General features: G+C 34.1%; 1 protein-coding gene across 7 annotated transcripts in view; it reads left to right on the top strand.

Moving 5' to 3' along the window:
- RIMS2 (regulating synaptic membrane exocytosis 2) overlaps positions 1-27,103 on the top strand; it is a 293,405-nt gene that overhangs the window by 121,076 nt on the left and 145,226 nt on the right. For 3 of the 7 annotated variants that reach the window (XM_087706789.1, XM_087706792.1, XM_087706793.1), the window contains 9 exons: positions 6,055-6,119; positions 7,639-7,758; positions 11,842-11,941; positions 13,615-13,738; positions 14,208-14,254; positions 15,314-15,426; positions 24,240-24,370; positions 26,299-26,470; positions 26,758-26,911. In XM_087706789.1, the coding sequence (XP_087562915.1) occupies positions 6,055-6,119; positions 7,639-7,758; positions 11,842-11,941; positions 13,615-13,738; positions 14,208-14,254; positions 15,314-15,426; positions 24,240-24,370; positions 26,299-26,470; positions 26,758-26,911 (1,026 nt within the window). Of the gene's footprint in view, positions 1-6,054; positions 6,120-6,237; positions 6,447-7,638; positions 7,759-11,841; positions 11,942-13,614; positions 13,739-14,207; positions 14,255-15,313; positions 15,427-21,969; positions 22,018-24,239; positions 24,371-26,298; positions 26,471-26,757; positions 26,912-27,103 lie in introns of all 7 variants that reach the window. The other 4 variants (XM_087706787.1, XM_087706790.1, XM_087706791.1 and 1 more) reach the window with 2 other exon arrangements.

The raw sequence follows: 27,103 nt of genomic DNA, 5'->3' as shown, positions 1-27,103 counted from the left end.
AGATTGCATGTACCATATTTTTCAGAGTATAAGACGCACTGGAGTATAAGACGCACCATGGTTTTGAAGAGGCAAATAAAAAAAACCTCTGCAGATCTCCCCAAAACAGCCCGTTTTTTGTGAAAATGGGCCCGTTTCCCCTCCAAAAAAGGGCATGAATAGCCTTTAGGAGGCTTATAGAGTGCTCCTGGGGCGGGGGGGGGGGGGGCAAAAACAGGCAAAAAATTTCTTTTCAAAAAAAGGGCATGCATAGACTTTAGGAAGCTTATAGAGTGCTCCTGGGAGCTATGGGGTGCAAAATTGATCAAATAACGGCCTGTTTTTCACTCATTTCTGCCCTCCCCAGCCCTCAGGAACAATCTGAACACCTCCTAAAGGCTCTGCACGGCCATCTTGGTGAGCGGGGTGCGGGGTTTCAGGGAGCAAAAATATGCTGTATTCAGTGTATAAGACGCACCCAGCCTCTTTTTTGAAGGTGTCTTATACTCCGAAAATATGGTATATTAAAATCATAGAAGTAAAATAATATTGATGAACCTGAGAATGTGATACAATGAGAAGCAAATTTGTAGAGTTTTCTTCAGAGGAAGAACTGTTCTTCAAGCTAGTGTTTGCATGCATCTCATCTGTGTTTTTATTTATTTATTTATCCTGTTAAGGAAGTTATGAGTTTGGTCTAAATTAGGAAGACTGAATTTTCCCCCCCTGTCTATCTGGTTGCATTTCAGCTATGTTTTTGGTGGATTAAATGAATGACACTTCTTGAAAGAGGAGCACCTTTACAGAAAATGATGAAATGTTTTAGGATCATAATGCAAAATGATTCTATTGCTTTTGATATTGTTGTAAAATTCCATTTAGATCAGGAGTGAGGAACTATGGCCCGTTTATGACTTATGGACTTCAACTCCCAGAATTCCTGAGCCACCTGGCTCAGGAATTCTGGGAGTTGAAGTCCACAAGTCATAAAGAGGCCATAGTTTCCGACCTTGAAATTAGATGAATGATGGCAAGTAAGATAGAGGAGGAAATAGTTTATTTGCTGTGGATGGGGTTTATTCGCTGTGGAAATTGTATATAAAAAATGGCTGCAGCACACTTAAACTTAGGAGTGGCATTAAAAGAGGAAATAAAAGATTAAATAAAGATCAAGTCCCCCTTTGATGGCTGGTAGATATAATTACAAGACAGTGTTTCTCTAAATACCAGGTGCTTGAGAGCTGGTGATAGCTACAGTTTTGTCTTGCTTATGGATCTCATGCAAGAATATAGGTGGCTGCTATGAGAAATAGAATCCTAAATTAAGACCTTTTTGCTGTGAACCAAAAGCAATCTATTTTTTTGTTAGTAGATTCAGCTTATTTCATCAGTTAATTAATTGACTTCTTATGAACGTCCTATATTTTTTTAAAAAATCTGTATTCACATAATATGCTAGCTTGTAATGAATAGAAATGTAATTTACTGAATTAATTCAAATTTCTGGGTTTCTACAATATGCTGATCATACAAAATAGCACCCACATGTCTTAGCCTGGATTGTTGTTCAAATTTAACCAATGTGGTAATTGTCAATTACAATTTTTTCAAAAAATTCACAATTAGAAATAAGATTTTTTGGGAATTTAAAAAAAATGTATATTAACATTTTAGAAGATAAAGGGTGGTGGTGACTATGATCCAAGTATTAAGATTAATTTTCCTCTTATTTGGGATCCAAAAATTTATAGGCCTGATTTGGAAAATGAAGTGCTTTAGTCAGAACGAATGGGCAGCCATTAAGGCACTAATGAGAACAGCTTTTAAGTAATAATGGTTTCATTACCTCACTACATTCATGTTAAAAATATCTAATTAAGACATCTGAATATCTAAATCCAATGTTGGATATATTGACTGTTTTTTAGAGTTTGATTTTTGTTACTAGATATTCAGCTGTCTTATTATTTAAGATATTTTAATGTGAGATTTATTAGTAGTCTAACTCTAATGGAGGATTTGATTTTTTGGCACCTAGGTTGGATTAACACAACATACAATAACTCTACAATAACCCGTGAATTAAACAAAACAGAATCTACACATCAGATGTTATGGCTAACATTTTAGATGTCACTATGTTTACCCTGTCTTATTTTCTTTTGACCCCCCCTAAAATAAGCACTTGGCCTTATTTTCGGGGAGGTCTTATTATTTTTGAGGTGCAGGAGGCGGTGAACATGGTCACCTCATGGCTGCTGCTGTGTTGCAACATTTTCAGGGCGGACTTATTTTCGGGGGAGGGCTTATTTGAGCACATGCGCTCAAAATCCCAATTGGGTTTATTATCCGGGGAGGTGTTATTTTGGGGGAAACAAGGTAATTTAATATCCTATTAATATAAATTTGTTAATTTTTTTATTTGTGTATGTATGTATGTATGTATGTATGTATGTATGTATGTATGTATGTATACAATTACCTAGTGTTCATGTCATAGTAACATGGGCAACATACAAGGGTAAAAACACAGATTACAGATCCAAACAATAATATCTGAGATCAAAAACTCTAATCCCAACCAGTAAAATACAATATTAACCAGCAGAGCTTGTGTATCCTCCAAGTCTGAATACCTGGGTGGAATAACCAGGTCTGCAAGGCCTTACAAACTGCCAACTCCATTTTATCTAATTACTGCAATTATTTGAATCTATCCTTAATACTCAAATAAAACTGATAACATAATCCAACTGAGCGAAGAAGTTGTGGTTTCCTTTGTATGGCAGCCATGCAGAGATTTGAAGAACATATCTGAAAGACTGCTTGACTCCAGTTGTTTTTTCCTGCTCAATGTGGGCCAGCAGAATAGATTTACTCCAGGTTCCTGCCATTCAACACTGTCATCTTGTAGTACCTAGGAAGTATGTCTTTTCTGTTGTAGCTCATACCATTTGGAACAGCGCTTCCTCCAGAAATGAGGATGGTGCCTTCTCTTCTAGGATTCTGAACAGCTAGCTTTGGTCCCAGACTGAGGGTTGATATTTATTATTTGTTAAAGGCACACATTTTATTTTGTTTATTTTGTTGACTGTTGGATCACTCTAGTCCCATGATGGTGAACCCATAGCACGCAGGCCACAGGTTGCATGTGGAGACATTTCTGAGGGCACCTGAGGCATTGCCCTGTCAGCTCCAGTGTGCATGTGTGTCAGGGTGGGTCCATGCCAGTTCTAATCTCTTCTATAGAAGAGGTTCCACAAATCTACCGTGCCATTTAGAACTGGTTCCAGCTCCCTCCCCCCACCCATCCGGATCACGCTTACCCCGCCTGCCGCTCACTGATTGGCTGGCTCATGAATTGCCCTGCCCACCTCTAAGAGTCCTATTTAAAAATCTTAAAGCTGTCAAGTTTGAACACCCCTGGTTTTTTTTTCTAAAGGGTTAGGGGCGCAAGAGTCTTTAACTTGACAGCTTTAAGATTTGCGTACTTCAAATGTCAGAGTTTCTAAGCCAACATTTTGGTTGCTAAGCAAGAGCGTTGTTAAGTGAGTTTCACTACATTTTACAAATTGGCCACATCCACCCAATCACATGACTGCCAAGCCACTCCCACTCGGTTACATGGCTGGCAAGCCACTCCCACAAAGTAGGCTATACCTACAGAAGAGGTTCTAAAAATGTTTGGAACCCACCACTGATGTGTGTGCTGGACAGCTGATTTTTGGCCTTAATTTTTGGCCGTTTTTCGCCGAACTTCCGGTTTGCATGTTGGGCCATTTTTAGCCCTCCCCAGGCTCCTAGAAATCCTCTGGAGCCTGGGGAGGGCAAAAAACGGACCTACCAGGCCCACCGGAAGTTGGAAAACAGTCCATTTTTGGCACCTGAGGCGAAAAAGGTTCACCATCAATGCTCTAGTCTGTGCTGTCTCTCTGAATTAATATTTTTAGCCGTTTTAATATATTTTTTTAGTTTTGTACATGACCCAGTCTACTGGAATGGCCAGGAAATGTAAATAAATTTCCTAACTCTTTTCAGTTCTAAATATTCCTTCAACATTTTCTAATAAAATAGTTTTTCCTGTATTGGACTGTTCTTTTAATTCATTCTAATTTATGCCTTTCTTGAATTATTATATGCAAAACTGGGTGTAATATTCCACATGGGTCTTACTAACGTGATTGGAATGCAGTCTAAAACCACTGCAGCGTATTTATGAATATTAATATCTTCTGAAATCACATCTATTTTTGTAACCATAAAAGGCACTATCCTCATTTCTTAATTCATCTTATTAGGGCCCAAAGAAAGCTGTTGGGGAAGATGTTTTTAGGTTATATTTGCAACATGTACAGTACATATGGCTCATTTTGCTTCAATGGATCTTTGTTTTGTGACTCTTTGTACTATCTTAAAGGAGGCAATAATATTTTGCCAGCATTTTGAAACAAAAATGGCAATATAATGGGGCATAACAATATAATATAGAACCTGTTGAACTGTAACAAGTATCTGTTATAAAATTAAATTGAAATTCCATTGTCATTAAATTCTTAAATCATTTTTTTGGAGGGGGGGATTATGTGGCATACACATAACCCCAGGAAAAGGTGTAGCTTACTTAAAAGTTGCTGAAGTTGCGATATGTCTCTGTGTGCTAATCATTACTTCACTTTCATCATATATGTGTCAGAAATTTGAAATATTTATATCTACTGAAGCAGAAGATTTACATTTCATTAATAGTGCATTGGGGAGATTGTAGAATAGGGAAAATAGAGAGTCTCTGTGAAGAATTAATGAACTTTTAGCTTTTCCCATGTTTCTTAAATAAATACATTCAAGTAAAATTGCAGAAATCGACAACACTGTTGCTTATGTCTGTCTCAAATCCCTTATTGGTGTTGCTTCATTTTTTGTGAAAATATGAAATAAACATTTTAGACAGGAAATCAGCATTGCGCAAATTCCTTTTTGTAGTTTATATGTATCAGTACTTTAAAGAGATTAGAAAAAAGAAATGTTTTATTTAAGAAGATTTCTTTTAAAAGCCATTGTATAGAAGAGTATTAAGAAAGAATATATAGATTCTATAGCAGTGATGGCTAACCTTTTTGTTGTCGCATGCTGAAAGCACACCCGCACCCATAATGCAATGCACACACAACCCCCCTGCATGTCCCATGCATGCACCCATGACCCTCCCATGTTCCCTCGTCCCCACACATGTGTCCCTTCCCCATTTTTGGCTTCCATGTTGGTGCAGGAGGCTTTCCAGTCCCAAAACAGGGCACAGGGGGGCCTCGCATGGCGCCCCCCTGTTTTGAGCCTGGAAGACCTCCTGCACCAACATGGAAGCCAAAACAGGGTGTGGGGGTGCTGTGCAAGCCTCCAAAATGCAATGCGAATGCCCCCCATGCATGTGCCCCATGCACACATCCCCCTCATGCGCTCCACTCCTTGCATGCACGGCAGGGACCCGAAGGTGCGTGTGCATTCGCGGTGGAGCTGGGCTGGGGCGATGACTGGCGTGCCTGCAGAGAGGTTCTGCATGACACAGGTTCTGCATGACACAGGTTCACCATCACGGTTCTATAGCTACTGATTTCAATGGAGTCACTCATTTTCAAAATGATCAGATAAAAGCTATATTTCAATAAATTGTCTATGTCTTTTTATGAAATACATAAGGTTTTAACAGTCATGTACTCATATATTTTTTATGTTTGGCATGTAATGTGATATTAGTGATACCAAATCTGTAAAATCTTACATATCATATATACAGAATACAAACACATGCACACAAACACGAATGTTATCTTGTACTTATATAATATAATTGTATGTATATATATATATATATATATATATATATCTAATTATATAATTATATATATAATTGTATTTATATATATATATATTCCCTTGGGATTTCTTCTTTTTTCAAATAACATGCTAGTGAGTAAAGCATATAAAGGCAGGATGATAGAAATGCAAAATCTATTATATCTTTGTCTATCCTTCCTTTCACCTTTCCTTTGCTGCACTATCTTGTCTGTCTGATTCTCACAGGAGACATGGACTACAGCTGGGACCATACATCTTGGCATAGCAGTGAGGCATCCCCAATGTCTTTGGTGAGACATGTGGAGCCTTACCATTTAGTTTCCTTTACCATTTCATGTTTTCTTTGTTTTATTTACATCTCAGCATGTTTTCTTTCTTGTATCCTTTTTTTTTATCCCATGCCTGTAGGGGACAGTCAAAGGGGAAAAAGAAAAACTAGTGAGCAGGCAGTTTTGTCGGACTCTAACATCTTATCTGAAAGACAAAAGAAAATGGTGTGTTTTGGTGGCCAGTCTTTGGAAGAGGACTTGGAATGGTCTGAACCTCAGATTAAGGATTCTGGGGTAGACACTTGTAGTAGCACAACTCTAAATGAGGAACATAGCCATAGTGAAAAGGTATTGGCTTTGTGGTGCCTGCATTTTAATCTACTCATTTGGTCTTTGTTTGCTCTCTGTCACTCATTTAAAACAGATCAAGAATACAAAGGCAGGTCTAATCTAACATTTCTTGAGGTGCAGAAAAGAAAAACAAAACCACAATTATGGATCACTTGTGTGGGTATTAACACCCAAAAGTATAAGGAAGAACAAAATTATCCAGGCACTAAAAAGAAGCATTGCTTTTATGGTCATGCAATACTATTTTGGTGATATTATCTTTATGATTAAACAATGAGAATTATTTCTGGATTGGCATGTTTAATTACCACTTTAATGCCCCTGGGGTTGGAAATTAAATTAATAGTTTAATTCCCAGGTTGAAAAAAAAATGGAAGAGGGGGGGGGGAACCATATCTATTTGGACAGAATTGTTTTTCTTTTTTCCCTTTCATTGCCATGTTCATTTGTTTTGTCACCGTGATATTATCTGCATTATGGGGTAGTAGTTATATCTGCTGTATGTGGTTTATTATTGCTCTTTCTTGCTTTCTGTTATAGGCTATCACTGTTGCCAAGTGTAATGTGCATGTTTATCTGTGTACATGTGAGAGCATGAAACTAGTACATTATGTGAAAAAGTGCTATGATTATACAAAACCAGATGTTCTAAATTTGAAATCATTGGCTAAATTTTTCAGAAATACTGATATGTATTATTCTGGTACCTATGTGTAGTAAATAAGAATTAACTGTTCAGCTAAAGCTAAGAGAAAAGTTTAAATTATTAATTCATTTAAATGAATTTTAGAGACTGAACATGGTGGGATTTATTTTCAAGTAATATGTGGCTTTTTAATTACTTAATATCATAAGTCATTCAAGTATTTTTTGTGTTAAATCCCCCATTCATGCTCTCTATATTCAGAAATGATGTTCACTGTTTTCAGATCTATAATGATAGGCTGAAATTGTTTTCAATGTGTAGGTATGATTTAGGTATATTTGATATAGTTATTTAGGAAGAAAGGAGAAATGACTTCTGATAATCTAATGGAATGATACAAATTTTGATTCCTACTGCAAAAGCAGTAATAGTGTAATCATAGCTATTTCACAGTACTTAATAACACAAAATAAATGTGATGCTGGGATTACTTTTCACAAATTTAATTTTGCTGATTTTTATTTTGTTTAATGTATACTGTAGCATCCTGTAACCTGGCAGCCATCCAAAGAGGGAGATGGCTTAATTGGCCGAATTTTGTTAAATAAGCGCCTAAAAGATGGAAGCGTGCCTAGAGATTCAGGAGCAATGCTTGGACTTAAGGTTAGTAATTTTTCAGTTCAGGTGCAAATATTTTTATTAGAAATAATTGTTCTTTTTTATATATCTTAATGCTGTTTTCCAAAACAAAGCTACTACTTACAACCAATTAACAAAAAGTGCTTAATCATCGGAGTCCATTGGAATTGGGTAGTCAATAAGCAGTGGTGGGATTCAAATAATTTAACAACCGGTTCTCTGCCTTAATGATTTCTTCCAACAACCACTTCACCTAACTGCTCAGAAAGTTAACAACAGGTTCTTCCGAAGTGGCGCGAACTGGTTGAATCCCACCATTGCCAATAAGTTTGAATAAATAAATATTCCCTAGATCAGTGTTGGCCAACCTTTTTGGCACCAAGTGCTGAAACGGGAGCGCACGTGTATGTGTGTGTGGCAGAAACTGGAAGAGCAGCCGTCCAATGTGCATGCACATGCTGGAAGATGATCTTCCGGTTTCCGGTGCGTGCATATGCACTGACCATCTGATCTTCCGATTTCTGGCGCACGGGAGCACCAGCTGGCTGGTGCTCATGTGCATGCTAGAAACCAGAAAATCGTCTTCCTGGTGTATGCATGCACACAAGGCAACTGCTCTTGTGGTTTCTGGCGCTCCCGCACATGTGAAAACCAGCTGGCTGGCACACCGGAACCTGGAAGAGCAACAGGCGATGGCTCACGTACCTGGAGAGATGGCTCTGCATGCCACTTCTGGCACACCTGCCATAGATTCACCATCACAGTTCTAGATACTTTATTTTTTCTTGTTATAAATTTATTAAGAACTATTAAAAATAGTTAATTAAATTAACTAATTAATTAAAATCAAAGCACATTACAACTCTGTTCTGTGAGTTGGATTGGTAGCCAGTTTTTCTTCTGGGTTTATTTATGATGTTAGCAATGACCTATAAAGTCCCAAGTGACATAGGACTGGGTTATTTGAGGGATCGTCTCTTTCTGGTCACAACTACTTAACCCATCAGATCTGGGAGAAGGGGCATGTTACGGGTCTCACCCACGAAGGAATATTATCTGACGGGGCCCAGGAGGAGGTCACCTCACCAATGAAAAATCATTTTCCACGAGTTTAGATTGGTCCTAATCCTGTTGGCCTTCCAAAAGGTCTTCAAGAAGTGGGTTTGTCATCATTTCTGGGGATCCAGTGATGGTGTGGAGTCTGCAGAATGCTAGTACTATTAGTAAAATGGATTGCAATCTCCTGCAATTTGTTTTTCTGGACTTTAATAATTTTTAATTGTTTAAGTGTGTCTTAATGGTTTTTGTTCTTAACATTTTGATCATTTCTTTGTATTGTTTGGTTTTTTTTAAAACTGAGCTGCCCAATCACATATGTGAGTTAGGCAGCAATAAAATTTGAACAAATACATACAAATTTAATAACATCAAATTAAAGTATTATCAATTCAAAATCTTTTTGAACCTCAAAAAGAACTTCAAAAAGAGTATTTGAGCAAATTTGCAGCAGGTTTGCAAGAAACAAGAAAGTTGGAATGAAAAGGCAAATAACATTATATGAATATGTCTGTATGTAACATTGAATGCAGGCCTATACTCACTTAAGTTTAAACTGAACTCAACTAACATAAATTTAAGTAAATATAGGCTGCTCAGCAACTTCATCTGATCAGTTATATTTAGTGTGGCTTAATATAGACTAGAAATATTGTGCATTATTTTCATATGTGGCTATATTTAGTATATTTAGCCTGACCTGCCCCAAAGTGTTATATATAATTATTTACATGTACATTACAGATCAAATTTTTGATGATCTTTCCTTGACAATGTAGTTGGAAGCAACTGGAGAATAAAACTCAATCCCTCAAGATTGAAAAATACAGATGCTATATATGTCATGCCCTCAGTTGTATGACTTTCATAAATTCATTTTACATAAATTCAATTCCCATTAAGGGATTTGAGCCCCATTGAAAGATCATGGCTACAGATGTGTGATAATTCTTATCTAAAGAATGAAACCTGTTATGTACTGTTCCCTGATGGTCTCTATAAGTAAAAATACCAGACAAAGTATACACTGTGTAATAATGAATTCCTCCCTCTGAGGCTACGGAAGTCATATCAAACCTTGTAAATGAGGGTATGTAACACCTGTATTTCTCTGATCTCAGAACTTGATAAAAAGAGAAAGTGAACTCAATATACCTTTCTAAAGATAGTTCTTGCAGTTTAATATTTTGCCTATATCTGTCACAGTCTTTCTCCCAAGTAGCGGATATAGTTATAATCCCTGTTAGTTTTTTTTGAGCCAATATCAGTTAAATAAATTGGACGACACTATACAATTTTGGAGTAATCTGTTCCCAGTTGTGAAGCATTTTGTTGTGTAATATTCTATTCTTATTTGCCGCTTCCTAATCATCATCCACGTTTTTGAATAGGCAAATGAAATGATCCAGTTCATTTACATTTTTGCCATCTATAATCAAAATGATAGTGAAAAATAATAAGACATCTTCGTGAAATTCCCTTGCCTTCTCAATTATTCATTGAATATTGGTAGTATGATCCTCATTGCTCTTGCCTCTTCTGAATCAAGATTGTATATCTGTCAGTTCTCTTTCAAGTATTGTTGATGTCTATATTGCAAAACCTTGAGAATTAGTTTACTATCATATGAAATACAGTTGATTAGCAATCTGAGTATCCTTTAGCACAGTGCTTTTTGATATTGGAATACACATTTATATTTTTCAATCGCTTGGCCACTCCTCACTTTCCCCTAGAGACTTATAAATTCTCACTTGCACTCTAACTACCTCATCTTGCAAAGTTTAAAACACTTTTGTCAGCATTTCATCAATTCCTACAGCTTTGCAGTTTGCAGTATTTTCTAGGACCATTTAACTTCACTTTCCAAAATGTTATTCCGTGGTACATATTAATTGATTTAGGGATATTTTTTTACATTTCTTCAATATATTCATACTATTTCTTGTGCATATGTTTTTTCTAGAGTAGATCTTTGTCTCCCTGTGTGTAACTCATGTTTCTCATGTTTGTACTGTGCAGGTTGCTTCCCCACAACTATAATTTAAACATTAAAAGTTAAAGTTTTTAAAAAATGCACTAGGATTCCATTGCACACTTTTAAATATAGTTTGGAATGAATTACAGTGTTACAAACAATTGTTTAATGAAATTATGCATAGATACCTGGACACTTATATACATATTCAAAAAAATGTTTTCAGTTTGTGGAAGTGATACATTTTCTCTCATTATAACAGAGGACTTGGATACCACTTCGAACCATTTCTTTAGAAAACCATTTGAAGTTATAGTGGCACTGAAAAAAGTGACTTCTGACTGAGTCTCACACTTAGGACTGCATACCCTTGGCCACATGATCAAAATTTCAGCACTTGGCAAATGGCGTGTATTACAACAGTTACAATATCCTGGGGTCATCTGATTGCCATTTGCAGTCACTAAACAAGGCAGCTGATAAGTGAGGGTTACTTGTATGTTCAATTTTTGTGTGTCCAAATACCATATAAACTATAGTGAATCAAGTTGCAGTAGCAATAATATACAGCTTATATTTATATGCTCTGTAGATACATAGGGCTTCTGTATATGAAATTTGTCATTAGCTTGCTGGAGTAACCTGATCGAACTAACAGATCTTAACTAAACCAGCTAAAAATATTTTTGGAAAATACCCATAAGAAAATATTGGCCTATTTTTTGTGTCCTGATCAATTACCCTGGTTCCCCCAAAATAAGACCCCCCCAGATAATAAACCCAATTGGGCTTTTGAGCACATGCACTAAAATAAGCCCTCCCAAAAAATATTGCAACACAGTAGCAGACCACGCTCACCACCTCCTGCACCTCAAAAATAATAAGACTTCCCCGAAAACAAGGCCAAGGGGTTATTTCGGGGGTCAAAATAAAAAAGACCCTCTCTTATTTTTGGGGAAACAAGGGTAATTCTAATATATTTGATGTAAGTTTGGGTACCAAATTAAAACTGTTTGAGGGAAAATGATCTTCATGAACTTTTAAAATATAAATTTAATCATATGTTTAAACAGGTGGTTGGAGGAAAAATGACTGAATCAGGTCGACTATGTGCATTTATCACCAAAGTAAAAAAAGGAAGTTTAGCTGACACAGTTGGACATCTTAGGCCAGGTATGAGAACTGTTTTAAATTTTATAATTGAGAAATGATAGTTCTGGTTTAATGTATGTAAGCAATACTGAGATGCACAACTGTATTATTAAAAACCTTTGCTTGTAGCAGTATATTTTTTACTTTGTTGTAACATTTGAGATTATTCATTCTTAGATTTTTCCCCCCTACATATGTGATGTGTATATTTTTATAATGATAATTACAATTATGGCAGATAAATAAGAAACAAATGATAATGATGAGAAGATACAATACTCTATATCTGTTATTTAGTTGAAAATAATAAGGTGTGAATTGGAAAATACTTCTTTGGGCATTTTAATATTTGGTCATATTCAGAAACCTTTTCAAATAACTTCGTCTCTTATAGCTTACAGTTTTAAAGCTAAAACTCAATAGTAAATAGACACTAAGAGTATATAATTTAAAAGAAATTAGAATTAAATTTGCCATTTAAATTACATGAGGGAAGAGAAAATATTTTAGATAGTAAAAAGAAAACAGACATTTCTCTTTTTTTCATAGAATCATGTCTTCTTGGTGTCTGAGGTAACATTACTAGTGAGATAGATTATTATTTTTTTAGGCTAAGCATTTTTAATGAAGTCCCATTGAAAATAAAGAACACTTGTTGTGTATAATGTGGTTGAGATCATTTGCTTATACTGGTGTTCGAAGTTCCTGGGATAATAGCACTTAGACTTATATACCACTTCACAGTGTTTTACAGCCCTCTCTAAGCTGTTTACAGAGTCAGCATATTGCCTCCAACAATTGGGGCTTCATTTTACCCACCTCTGATGGATGGAAGGCCGAGTCAACCTTGAGCCTGATGAGATTTGATCTGCCAAATTGCAGGCAGCCAGCAGTCAGCAGAAGTAGCCTGCAGTACTGCACTCTAACCACTGTGCCACCGTGGCTATAATTATATATTATAGCCGTGGATTATAGCTAACTTATTTCGTGGATGCCCATCTTTTTGATTACTTGCCATCAACTTGGTTGACTCTTAATGACCACATGGATAGATTTTCTCCCCAAGTTACTTCTTCAGATTTTCCAATGTATGGTACAATCACCATCAGTGTTTCTTCTATCTTTTTATTTAAGAGTCTTATTTATTTATCTTATTTATTTATCGTATTTACCCTATATGTATTTGTCTCATTCATTCATTCATTCATTCATTCATTCATTCATTCATTCATTCATTCATTCGGAGTGGGATATGGTTTCATCCTCAACTTAAGGGTGTCCTTCAGTTATATCCAGGAGAAGCCACTTGTTGCAAGTGCTATTTAAAATCAACATCTAACATGAACGTTGTGGAAGTCATTGTCTTATTTTGCATATTTTTATTATTTATTTTGTTTTCAGTTGCAGTGTTCTATAGAACATATATTAAAAGATAAGTAATGCAAGGTGAAATTATGTTGTACATACTTTATTTTAAGGATTAATATTGCTAATTAAAGTAAAATTTTCTTTTAATGGATATATTTTCTATTTACGTATAAGTGCATTATGTATTATTGAACAAAGCTCACATATAGCCTTTTTTGGGGGAAAAAAACTTTAGCAAATTATAATGATCAAATGACACTAATACTAATAAGGGTTCCGAGATCTAGGTTTCTTCAGTAAAGATATTATGATGATTATACTTTTAGGTGATGAAGTATTAGAATGGAATGGAAGGCTTTTACAAGGAGCCACTTTTGAAGAAGTGTATAACATCATTCTTGAATCCAAACCAGAGCCACAAGTAGAACTTGTAGTTTCAAGGCCAATAGGGTGAGTTATATTATAGAATGCCTCTTTAATTATTTAAAATTTTCACGTAGTCTCATTAATATTCATGCTGACTTTATATCATACAAAACCAAAAAGATTAGAGAAGGTTTAGTGTTCTATAACCAATAAATATTCATCATTATTTTGCTTCCTTTTAATACTCAAATTACTGTAATGATTATTGATATCTGTTAAATGTGATCTCCTTATGTAATGTTTCATTTTTTAAAGCTTTTTAAGACAATGAAGATCACCCATATACTTTTCTGTATTGCATTTTATGCAACTGAAAAGAAGACAAGATACTGTTTCGAATTTGATTTTGATATTCAGAAACATATTCTGAATAAGTATATTTTTTAAGTTTCAAGTGTTTTATTATATTTCCCTTATTTTCACATTTATTATATACTATCTAGCTGTGATGGATAGATATAATATGATTATATTTTGTTCTTCATAATTGCAGGGATATTCCCAGAATACCTGACAGTACGCATGCACAGTTGGAGTCCAGTAAGTTTTATTTTTTAGATGTAATATCAATCTGAAAACTGAGGTATAGCTATTTCTCTATTTCTACATATATATCTTTGTTATATTTTACTCTTTCGTTAATAACTGTTTTGTCAGAAGTCAGTAAATACAATGTTAATTGGTTCTTGCTATACTGAAAAATATAAAACACGGTAAATTAAAATTGATGTTGTTCCTATCTTTTAAGGTTTTTTAAAATGTCTTTTGTTTACTGCAATCATTAAATAAAATGTACATTATGATGATAGAGAGTTTAAAATAGTAATGTTGTTACTGTTGAGAAATGTCTCGGTCTTTCACATTTGGCAATTATATTTATTTTTGAATGTGGAAATAAACCCTGCTGCGTTTAATGGGCTCAAGTAAATTTATAGAAGATTGCAGATAAAGTGCTATAAGATTTAGCTTTGTCCCATGTTTACTGTACAGTAGAAGATACCAAATGGAACAACAGTTTCAATATAAAATGCTTGTAAAATAACCACACAGCTTTCCGGCTATATTGACTTTCTGAACTTGTTTAAATTTCCAAATATTTTTATGGCTTTAGGAAAATTCAAACATTAAATATATCACATAGTTGTCAGAAGTTTCAGTGTCTTACTAGCACAGCATGAAAAAAACCTGCAATATACTTTCTGGAAAAAGAAAAATACTCATTTTTATAATTTGTTTTTCTAATTGTAAAATGTTACTGAAGGTTATTTAATCCAGGAGTAATTTGAGAAACAAATCAGTTCCACTAAGGAGCCAAATATAGCCAAACATAGCAAATTGCAGAATTTTAGTCTTTGGATTTGTCATGGTTTATAATATCTATAATTTATTATTTTTAATTATCGAGCCACATTTGTTCAGCTTTAGCTGTATTGTTTTCATTTGCTTAATGTTCTACCATGTTTAAATATTTTTTTGGTATATAATATATGTACATTTTATAGTATGCTTGTCAATGTTTGAATGCTTTTTCTTTTACATATAAACATACAGAATTATGTATCTGCTAATTTAATGAATTAAAATGAATTATACTTTCAGGTTCTAGTTCATTTGAATCTCAGAAAATGGATCGGCCTTCCATATCAGTCACTTCTCCCATGAGTCCTGGGATGTTGAGAGATGTTCCACAGTTTTTATCTGGACAACTTTCAGTATGTAAACAATTGTTGAGTGTAGTAATCCTTGTTTTTTTTTAATCAATAAAATTTTTCTTAAGTATCAATGTCAAGTATGTACTAAAATGGTTTTACTTTGATTTCTTTTTTCATTCAGTATTTTTCTCAAAACGAAGTAGTCTACAGCCATTTTATACTGTATTTGGAATATGTGTATGTTAATACTAAATTCATTGAATCTTATATGTAACAGAATTGTATCTACATGCACCAACTATGAACCAATATTCAAGGGGAATACAATCCTCTATTGATAGAATTAGATAATTAGACTTATATGTACAGTAATTTAAGCCACCCGCACAACTTTCCTGACAGATAGTTATGTCAGGGACTGGTAGCCTTATTTCAAGGTAATACTAAGTAACCTATACTTGGTCTTTGATTGAAGTACCAGAAGATGCTTCCCAAAAAGTAGGCATGTCTTGATCCACAATAATATAATCTAATTAAATTAAATTAAATTAATATGTTTGCTCTATGTGCAGTTAATCATTTCTATTTTATAAAATATTAAATATTAAAAAAAAGTAAAAAAAAGAGGGGTTCTCAGGGTCTTAGTTTGTTATGGGACTGTTTTGGTTATTTCTCTACCAGCTCTTATTTCTTCTGTTTCTTTATTTTGAAATAATAATAGTGCTTCCATTCTACAACGTATCCAGACAAGAAGGACAGTAGAACAGTTTTCAACATTCTTTTAAAGTGTAACAAAATTTGTACATGTTTACATTGGAGATTGGGTGAGTGGGTAGTGTGTACTTGTGCAACGTGTTTTGCACAATATTAAAATAATTATAATAGTTTGCAAAGGAATACACAGCAAAAGTATAAAAGAGATTAAAATTTTACTTATTTCATTATTAAATGTTAGGTGGGTAACTAACTTAGAGGGGCCTGGGGTGATAATGTGCCAAGAGAAGCCATATATCTTTTGCTGATTAGTAATCATACAAAATTACCATTCATCATTTTCATTCTTTGAAAGCTCTTTGAAAGGCTGTTCTTTTTTTGAAAAGACATAAACATGGAACATTTGAATTGATGAGTAGAATTTATGATACCATGGCTGGTGGCATGACACAATTATCTAAGTGCATCATATTTTTTGAGTTAGTTTAAATTCAATCTAGTTTTCTGAGCTAACACACTGAAATGTAAATTACTTTGTAGCGTACTTAACCATATTTTTGGAGTATAAGACGCACCTTTTTCTTTCCAAAAAGAGGCTGAAAATCTGGGTGCATCTTATACACTGAATACAGCATTTTTTTGCCTCCTGAAACCCCGCCCCCTTCACCAAAGCCGTGCATAGCTTTTAGAAGGCTTTCAGAGAGCCCCTGGGGTCTGGGGAATGCAGAAATGAGCAAAAAATATGCCTTTTTTTGCTCAATTTTGTTCCCCTCGGCCCCTATAAGCCTCATAAAGGCTCTCCATGACCTTTTTTTTTGACAAAAATTGGCCCATTTTCATAAAAAACAGACCATTTTTTGCTCGTTTTTGGCCCCCCTACCCCCAGGAGCATTCTACAAGCCTCCTAAGGGCTATTCATGCCCCCACTTTTTAAAAAAGGGAGGTTTGCAGAGTGCAAAACTTTTTTTTAATTTGCCTTTTTAAAACCTTGGTGCTTCTTATACTCAGGTGTGTCTTATACTCTGAAAAATACGGTATGCTATGATGGAATAATTTGTAACAGAGGGATTGAATCAAGATAACGTGAAGTGTTAATACCATTTTATAATGCCTTGGTAAGGCCACACTTGGAATACTGCATTTAGTTTTGGTCGCCACATGCAAAAACGATGTGGAGACTCTAGAAAGAGTGCAGAGAAGAGCAACAAAGATGATTAGGGGACTGGAGACTAAAACATATGAAGAACGGTTGCAGGAACTGGGTATATCTAGTTTAGAAGGACTAGGGGAGACTTGATAGCAGTGTTTCAATATCTCAGGGGTTGCCATAAAGAACAGGGTGTCTTCTCCAGGGCACTTAACGGTAGAACAAGAAGCAATGGGTGGAAACTAATCAAGAAGAGAAGCAACTTAAAACTGAGGAGAAATTTCCTGACAGTTAGAACAATTAATCAGTGGAACATCTTTCCTCCAGAAGTTGTGAATGCCTTTAAAAAGATATTGGATAGCCATTTGTCTGAAATGGTAGAGAGTTTCCTGCCTAGGCAGGGGGTTGGACTAGAAGACCTCCAAGCTCCCTGCCAACTCTGCTATTGTATTGTATTGTATTGTAATCTAGTAGTGTTCTGCGAACATACCTATTTTTGTTGAAAACTGTGCTTTTTAAGAGTTTTTGAATTTGAAAGGGTCTGATTTCTTTGAAACTATTCAACAGCAGCATATCTACAGTTACTTTTGACCCAACATGATGAATTTATTTATTATAACTCTGCTCCCAGAATACTTACTGTAAGATCTCAAGATTGCAAAGCATCTTACATCAATACTCATTAATAAACACTAATAATGAATATACTTAAAGCTTTTTATAATTAAGGAGGCTTGTTTTGCCTCTACAGTTCATTCTGATGCTGAATAGATTTTTTTTTCATGACCGGGAATAGAGAAAAGATGTAGAACTTAGAACAGTTACAGTATTATGTACAATATTTTTCTTTTGGGCAGATATTCCCTTGAGAATCTCTCAATGGAAAAGAATGAGAGTGAGACTATTCTCATTCATTGTAAGGGTCTTTATTTTCACTCTTATTCATTTTATAAAATTTATATGGCTTGCCCATCTTAAATACGAATTATTTGTTGCATATAATAAATATTAAATATTAATACCTTGGGCAGAAAACAGCACATGCAAAAACCATATAGAAACCTTACTCAATTAAAATACTACAGTATATATAGCATTACATAACTTACTGTGTTGGTTTTTTATGTAATCGCCTTTACTCTGGAGGATGTTTATTTCTCTGCAATTACTAAGTTGTGGGGAGGGGAAGATTGCTGGGCTATATGAATATGCCTTATTGACTCATGTTGACATTTCATCATATTTTCCTACTGACTAGATCGCACAATTGTAATCCTATCTACCAACAACAACCCAGAATAAGTGCACCATAAAAGTAATAATTGGAAAATTAATAGGAGATGCATATTTATTTATCAAGCAGGTGCATACATAAATATTTTAGAGAGGTCTACAACAACTGGCCACAGCCAACTGGCCATGGCCAATTCGCAGCCAACTGGCTGTGGGACAACTTCCCACAGAACAAGTGTTACACTAATATCGAAGAAACAGTGGAATACAATCATTAAAGAAAGGATGCCAAAAGAGTGACAAAATGGAATGTGAATGAAAAAAATTAAAAAATTATTTTAAATAATTAAATTGAATTATCAAATTGCAGCAAGTTGGCCGCAGTGAATTGGCTGTGGTGAGTTGGCTGCAAGTTATCCCATTCTGACTTTAGAGTACAGTTCTAGGCCTCCCCACTATTCTAGGGAAAACATTACTTATATTTGACAAGTGTTGGTCATTATAACGTTTTAGCTATCTTGAGATTTCCCATTCAATTGGAACTCAATTTGTCCATGCAGTACGCAAAGACTTTATAGCCAAGATCCTTACTCAGCTTCTTCAAGCCTTCTTTTTTGAAGAAAGCTTGACTTCCTAGAATCCATTTAAATTTTCCATTTAGTCTAAGTCTACTACAAATTGCAATTCTAAAACGAATTCAAAATATTGATTTATGTTTAGAGACCATCTTGATCTCTGTGCATACTGAAGCTTGGTAGTATCTTTTTAACTTTTGGCATCATTAGTTTTTGGAGACTGCTTTAAAATGACCTTTAAGTTATTGGCAAGCTTTACTTCCTATGAATCTTATTGGAAAACCTTTGCCATTACACTTTGAAAATAGCAATATTCTTAAGAAGAATATCTGGGACATTGATCTGCAAATCAATTTAGGTCTGGTTCCCAGCCCCTTAGCTGATGGATTTTTTCCCCCCAAGTGAATATGTGCCAGCCTCAACCTCTTACCATCAATATTCTGAAATTTTGCTGGGCTTTCAGTTTGGCCAGACTGGACACATTGCTTTCTACTGATGGAGCATTACAAAAATATTACCAGCTATTATCAGGAACAGCTTAGTACAGGCAGTCCTTGGTTAATGAATATACATCCAGCAATTGTTTGAGGTTAGAAGTGTACTGAATGAGTGGTACTTATAACCTGCCCCAAAAGTTCTATGATTGTGACCTGAGAGCTTAGCAACTGGCTCTCAGCATCCCACAGTTAAATGTCGTTTGCAAATTTCCCTGCCAACTTCCCACCAGCAAAGTATATGGGGAGGGGATGATTTCATTCACTCTAGTAATTCTCCCCAAATCCAGTCTGTTCATGTTGCTATTGCATCTTATCGTCCAATTGGACACCCTCCCTCATGTGGCAGTAGCCACTTGCCTGCATGCTTGTGAGCCGCCTGGAACGTCTAACTTCCTGCCAGCTTCTCTTCCTTCTACAGCAGAAAATTGTTTGGAGGTCCTTGCTTAATGATGGCAGCAGGGATGACCACGATTACAATTGCTAAGTGGTGCAATCATGTGGCATCACACTTTTTGACAGCATCACTTAGCAGTGGAATTTACAATTATCCCTATTATCATCATTGCCAGTAGATTCCGGACCGTAGGTTCCTTTATCACTCTGATATATAAGAAATTTCAGGTGGCTTTCATCCATCTTATCCTGAAGAGATTTCCTGACACAGCCTGAATTCTATTTGCTGTTTCTCTTGTCTTACCATTAGTTGGATATATTCTCCCAGATTCCCCAATTGTGTTCTTCCATATGTACCATCCCTCCCACCTTGTGTTTGAAAAATTGTATTAATTTCTTATTCATACACACAAACATATATTTCATTTTTAATTGCTTGTATTTGACTGCTGGGTTTACGGCTGCGGTAAAGGTTTGATTTGCTTTAATTTGATTTGATCTGATTTTATGCCTGCCTATCTCTGCTCAGCCTCCTAGCTCATGCATTCCCTACTCCCTTTGCGGATCTGGGATTTGCAATTTCTCTTAATTTGACTGAAAGCTTTTTATAGAGTTACAACTCACGGATTGAAAACCAATGCCTTGCTTTTCCTTTATTTCATTCCTTTATTTCATACTTTCATGCCTCTACCTATACTTCTAAGTCTCCTTTCTTTCATGCTATGACTGTTATATATTGTTGCCAGGAAACTAAATATCTCAGCTTCTGCTATCCTGGAGCTACCATTTGCTCTTTCAAATGAAAAAGAGAAAGAAACTGTTGAAAAGAGAGAGGCCGTAGAATATGCAGAGACTTTCCCAGTGTCACTTTTGGAACTGACAATAATCTGCAAAGCAGCTTTTTCTAAAGTGGTCTTGAACACTAAAATAAATTGACAATGGTATAAATACATGTCTAATGGATAAATAAATAAATAGGTCCCATAGGCGCCTAATGGAAGCCATATATGTCATTTATGACATGACATCATTACAATAATGATGTGAATTACATAATTTGTATAAGGAAGATCACCTATATAGAATTTGATTTGCATATCTGTGTGATGACCTAATGACATGTACGGCATCCTCTTGTGGATGTCCAATTATAAATGCTTTTGAGCTATATGAAGAATTCATTTCCTTATTTTTTCCAAGAAAAAGTATAAGGGAATATGTAAACCAATAGGAGATAAATATATACAGTAATTTAGAAATTACAGCAAACATGATTAAACCACTTCCTGAAATATGATTAACAATTTATTAATTTTTTTATCCTCCTAATGAGAAGGTACAAGCGTATAAAGATGATCTTTTAATAATCTAGAGATTATTGAAGTGAGCTAATGAAATGCATTTTTACAGTCTAAGTACTGATTCAGTATAATAAATAAATTGTACCACTCCTTTGAAACTAGTAAAGCAAACCATATTAATTGATAGTGTGCTAAAATAAATGAGCTCATTGAAAATGCTAGTGAGACCCTGTAACGAGTTTCACTATTAAATCATTTTAAGGGCCAGCTGTAAGAGTAAATTGAGGTATTTTTGTTTATATTCCATGACATTGGGTAATATAATCCTATATATTCTAATGGAAGACCAATTGAGATTAATGGGATTTACTCTCAGTTAAGTTTGCATCGTACTGTTTTTAAGTGGCTTTATTTTAACTTGCATTGTACATACAGAAGTCTCTTAATAAAGGCATTGGAAAGGACCTGAATATTAAACAACTGTGAATAAAGACAAACACGTCTTCAGGACACGCCAATCACAATGTGAAGCAAGTCAAATAAAAATCTTATTAATAGAGGAACATAAAGGATGTTTACAGTTTTAATACATCAGTTTTAACACTTGCTTTTAAATAAATGTGTTCTTGGTGTATGGCACTATTTAAAGTTGTGTGTCCTTGTTTTAATTTTGGTCTTTTAGTTTCTAGTGTGTTGTCTTTTTGGCTTTGTTTTACTGCTTTTTCTTTAATTTTGCTTACCAGAGCCAAAGCCTTAGTAGAAGAACAGCGCCTTTTGTTCCTAGGGTTCAGGTAAAGGCTTAATCTGCCTGACAGAAACTAAAGTTTTTTTTTTCTTTTTGGTTGTTGTTGTTTCCTTGGAAAATGGATAGTAGGAAAATGTCGCCGTTGGTCCGTTTTCCCATTTTAATTTTTGAATGTGTTGTTTTAGACCATCTTAACAAATATCATATTGTCTTGTGTACAGCTTGAAAAATATTGCATGGTTATCAGAACCCTACACTGAAATTTAAAGAGACAACTAGCTTTTAGTTTTGATTTTACCTATATTTAAAGAGCCATAGACATTACTAGATATTAATAGTAATAATAATTTTCAAACTCTTCTGCAACTGTGTACCTTGAAATAAGTGATCTGTTTTGATATTTGTCCTTGTATATTAAAGTTGATGTCTCTTTAAATCATTCTCTTTTTTTGCATTTTCTAAATGACATTTCCTTGAGAAGATGGGCAAATAAATTTGTTCTCATCTAAGAAATTTGCATCTGCAGGCATTTTAAGATGTTAATTGAAATTGTGAAATATAAATTATAATTTCTTGTTGTGATGTTTACTGTTGATTATATTTGCCTATTTTATTCAAATACAAATTGTTTGCCCTTTCTCATTAGTTATTTCTTAAGCTACTATAGATCAACCAACCTGTAGATTGTATAAGAATGTCATTATGCTTATTTTGCTTTGCTGCATGCTTTCTTTTTAATTTTCTTTTGAACATGGAACATTACTCATTTTTTATAATATTCGGAGATTTTGAATTTAGACATGATATATGTAGTTCAATTCCTAATAAATCCAGCTTAGTTGAGCAATTTAATCCTCCCAAAATAGTCCTTGAGAAATATAATATTACAAGCTACTCACTTGGATGTTATTAAAATCAGGCTATATTTGAGCAGTATATAGGACACTATTTGAATTGAAGTTAAGAAGTTAGTATGGCACATTTTGATTGCCACATTGATTGTGACATTCATTGGATCAAAATATTTTGGAATTATAACTATATTATTCATCTGATATTAATGAAAATAACCAGTTACAGGTAGTTCCTGACTTGCAATCAGTCACTTAGTGGCTGGTTGAAGTTCTGACAGACCTACCTAGTTGGGCACTAACAACCTGGATTTGAAGTTCTCACAGCTGCCCCTCCCACCACCATTCACGTGACTGCGCTTCAGGCACCTGGGCTACCTTTATGGCCGTTTGCAGCATCATATGGTCATGTGACTGCATTTTATGACAGTTTTGCTGAAAACCAGGATTTACTTCCATTTTTTTGACAAATGACCCCCTATAATGAATCCTTGGTTGACTTGACAACCATGGAAACTTGCTTAACAACTGCTGCAAAAATGGTCCTAAAGTTGGATCAGTCACATGACCAATCTTTTACAACCACAAGTTACAATCATCATAGGCAGGCTTAATCACAGTCATAACTTGAAGACTATTTTTAATCCAATTAAAATGGCATGGCCAGACATAGTTACCCTTTTCCGTATAATGTAGGAAAGAATCAGCAGTCCATGAAGAAAACTCCAACTTTATTTAAAACCATCAGTTATCTTGGTGGAGGAATGATAAACTTCTTTTTCATCCTGCATTTGATTTTAATAATTGTAGATCAGGACATATCTATATGGTCTCTAACTTTAATTTTTTTCTATTTTTTTTAACTTAGCAGAGATTTGTTGGGTATGCATAATGCTTAGGCTAGAATAACTAATTATTTGTTTACATCTTTACATGAATTTTAAGTTATTCCAAATTTGGGAAGTAAACTTTAATATAAAATTTCAGAGGAAAAGAAATTTAGAGCTATGTAAGGGATTAAATAATATTTTCAGTTTGCAAAACAGGATGGTAAAATGTTAATATAATTGAAATATATATTTGAAGAAAAGTCTGTAAAATCATTTTACAGATAAATGATTGTATTCTATAAAGTCCATAGGGTTCACAACCGTATTTCAATGTACAAAACATTTAATATAGTATAACTCCCATTTTGTGCTTTAAATGTAACCTTGACTCAAATTTACCTATAAAACTCATTGGCAATTAATTCTGAGTAGGTATACATAGGTTTATACTACCAAACAGCCAAATTAGAATATTCATTGCAATAATAAAATACAGTGTAGATTAAGCATTTTATTTATCTTAAATTTACTTATTTTATCTTGTAATTTTCTAGAAAAATTGCCTAATTCATAATTTCTCTTTATAGATAAAGTTGTGGTATGACAAAGTTGGTCATCAATTAATAGTCACAATATTGGGAGCAAAAGATCTCCCTTCAAGAGAAGATGGGAGACCAAGGAATCCCTACGTTAAGATTTACTTTCTTCCTGACAGAAGGTAGTATGAACAAAATTATTGGGTATTGTTACAAATGAATTTTTGTGAATAATATCTAACAGAATGTAACTACATAATATATAATGTATAATTGTACAAATATATTAAATAATAAAGTAGTTTATCAGGGCTGGTCTGTTAACAATAATTACCATATCCCTCATTTAACCTTTTAAGTCAAAAGGAGTGAGTGAATGAATGAGTAAATAAATAAATATATAAATCGGACATGTTAATGTGCTTCCTCAAATTATTGTCTTTATGGATCATGCCTGCAATATAAATGCTTATTGGTGTGGACAGTGACTGGTTGAACAGGTTCCAAGGCATACGGCTTAATTTCCAAAATCAATAATACATCTAGATCTTTAAGTCATCATGGAACACTGTCTTTGGCCTGATGGGATGCTTAATGGGAAATCTTGTTGCTTTTATCAACATACTGAAGTTTCCAAAGCAAAGCCTGGAGAATCTAGGAGTCTATGGTATTCTTGCCCAAATTTTAGAACAGATCAAATATAGGGGAAAAAATGTAGAAGGGATTGTAGGAGGACGGAGAGAGAGAAAGGAAGGACAAAAGGATTTCTATTTCCCATATTTCTTATTTTTTAATAAGTAATAGTTATTTTTCATAACCTTTTTATTAATTATTAGAAATCAGTCTTACTGTACCCCAATTGGTCATTGCCAATCTTGTCCTTCTGTATTTATTTTCACCCCCAAGCCCACAAAATACTACTTAAATTAATACGTAATTCTTTTCTAAGCTTCTCACTCTGTACTGAATTACAGGTGTTAGATTAAATATTTTGAAATAAATTTTAAATAATTTTTATTTATCAAAAAGTTAAATGTTGATGTTGAAATGTTTGTTAAATATAGCAGTTTCTCTATATTGACATTCCCCAATTTGCTTTAATTGTTGCAATTACAATCCCCAATTTGCTTTAATTGTTGCAATTACAATCATGTTAATATTTGCATTTTGAATGTTGAGCTATGTTTTTGGTTAGGGTTCTTGAAGTAGGGGAGTTTCAAGGCAGGGTACAAAATTGGGTTTTTAAATAAATTTTGCTTTAGGCATAATAGTTAGGCTCAGACCTTTGAACATTACTAAACATACAAATAGCATTTATGTCACTTACTATAGTATGTTCTTGAGATTATTTGCCAGACATTATTTTGAAATGAACTCTTTTAATACTTGCATACCTATTTTATAAACTATTTTAATTTATCTGCTAAAATCTGTCATGTCAAAAGTATTGCAGATGTTTTATAACTATTTTGATTAAAATATATATTTTTTGTAGAGTGGAGGTTTTTAGTCAAATGAAAAAGGAAAACAATTCTGCAGAATATAACATCTGATGCCTATTGATAATGTATCAGTCTGTTTGCAATCCATTGTTCTGATAATTCAGTTCAGCTTATTTTGGAAATATTCATGTGTTTCTAGCATCTCAACCAGTGTACTGCATAGTAGCCTATCGATAGTTTTCAGAATATTTGTAGATATTTGAAGTGAGTGAACTTTTTCAGTGCATAAACTGATAACTTTTATACTAATTACTATTGAAGGGGAGCAATTTATGAATATTCCTTATGACGTTTCCTTGACAATAAAATTCCTATATGTCCTTGAATTTTGGAACAAATGCAGAACCAATAAAATAATTAAATGAGAAGCCTTGGACATATGATTTTGTTTACAACATCCTATTTGTACTAATCATGATTTTCTACAGTTGATATTGAAATAGCAACTACTAATAAAAAATATTGTGGAATAAGTAATTACTTCAGAAGTAAAGTCCAATTTCAGGAATTTTGTAAAAGGAATTAAAATTGTCCTTCCCATTAAAAATATTTTATTTTCACTATTCTTTGTAATATCAACATCTTTAATATGTACTTCTTAATTACAGTGATAAAAATAAAAGAAGAACAAAAACAGTAAAAAAAACATTGGAGCCCAAGTGGAACCAAACATTTATTTATTCTCCAGTTCATCGGAGAGAATTTCGAGAGCGAATGTTGGAAATTACTCTTTGGGACCAAGCTCGTGTTCGTGAGGAAGAAAGTGAATTTTTAGGAGAGGTAGTCAATGCTATTTATTGTTTATAAGGAATAAATAGTTAATGTTATCTCCATAGGGACAAAGGTACAGTAAATTCTATAATGGACAATACTGCATCACATTGCATTATGCCTTATTGCTGGTAGCAATCTTTTTTATATACCTTGTAAACTATGTTTTGAAGCTGTTCAGTTTCCATTAACTTAAGTAAATATACAAATATCACATAGTACATATTTTATAAAACAGTTATAGCACAAATGATGTGTTTTATTTGAACAGTTCTTATTTTATTATCTTTTTTTAGATTCTTATTGAATTAGAGACAGCATTGCTGGATGATGAGCCTCATTGGTACAAACTGCAGACTCATGATATGTCCTCATTGCCACTTCCCCATCCTTCCCCATATTTGCCACGCCGACAGCTTCATGGGGATAGCCCTACACGAAGGTTGCAAAGTAGGTTATAGAATACCATTAGTTTGTGTTTGTTGCAAACGGATTAATTGAAATGCTTTCTTCTGGAGTGAAAATTTATACAATAATAATATAGTATCTTTTTTATAAACATATATATATATATATATATATATATATATATATATATATATATATATATATATATATATATATATATATATATATATATAT

This window comes from Thamnophis sirtalis, unplaced genomic scaffold (genome assembly GCF_051295495.1).
Source record: "Thamnophis sirtalis isolate CommonGarterSnake01/CBP01778 unplaced genomic scaffold, rThaSir2_p1.2 scaffold_2, whole genome shotgun sequence".
Classification (NCBI taxonomy): Eukaryota; Metazoa; Chordata; class Lepidosauria; order Squamata; family Natricidae; genus Thamnophis; species Thamnophis sirtalis.
The sequence above is the reverse complement of the archived record's forward strand: the minus strand, read 5'-3'. Positions and strand labels throughout refer to the sequence as shown.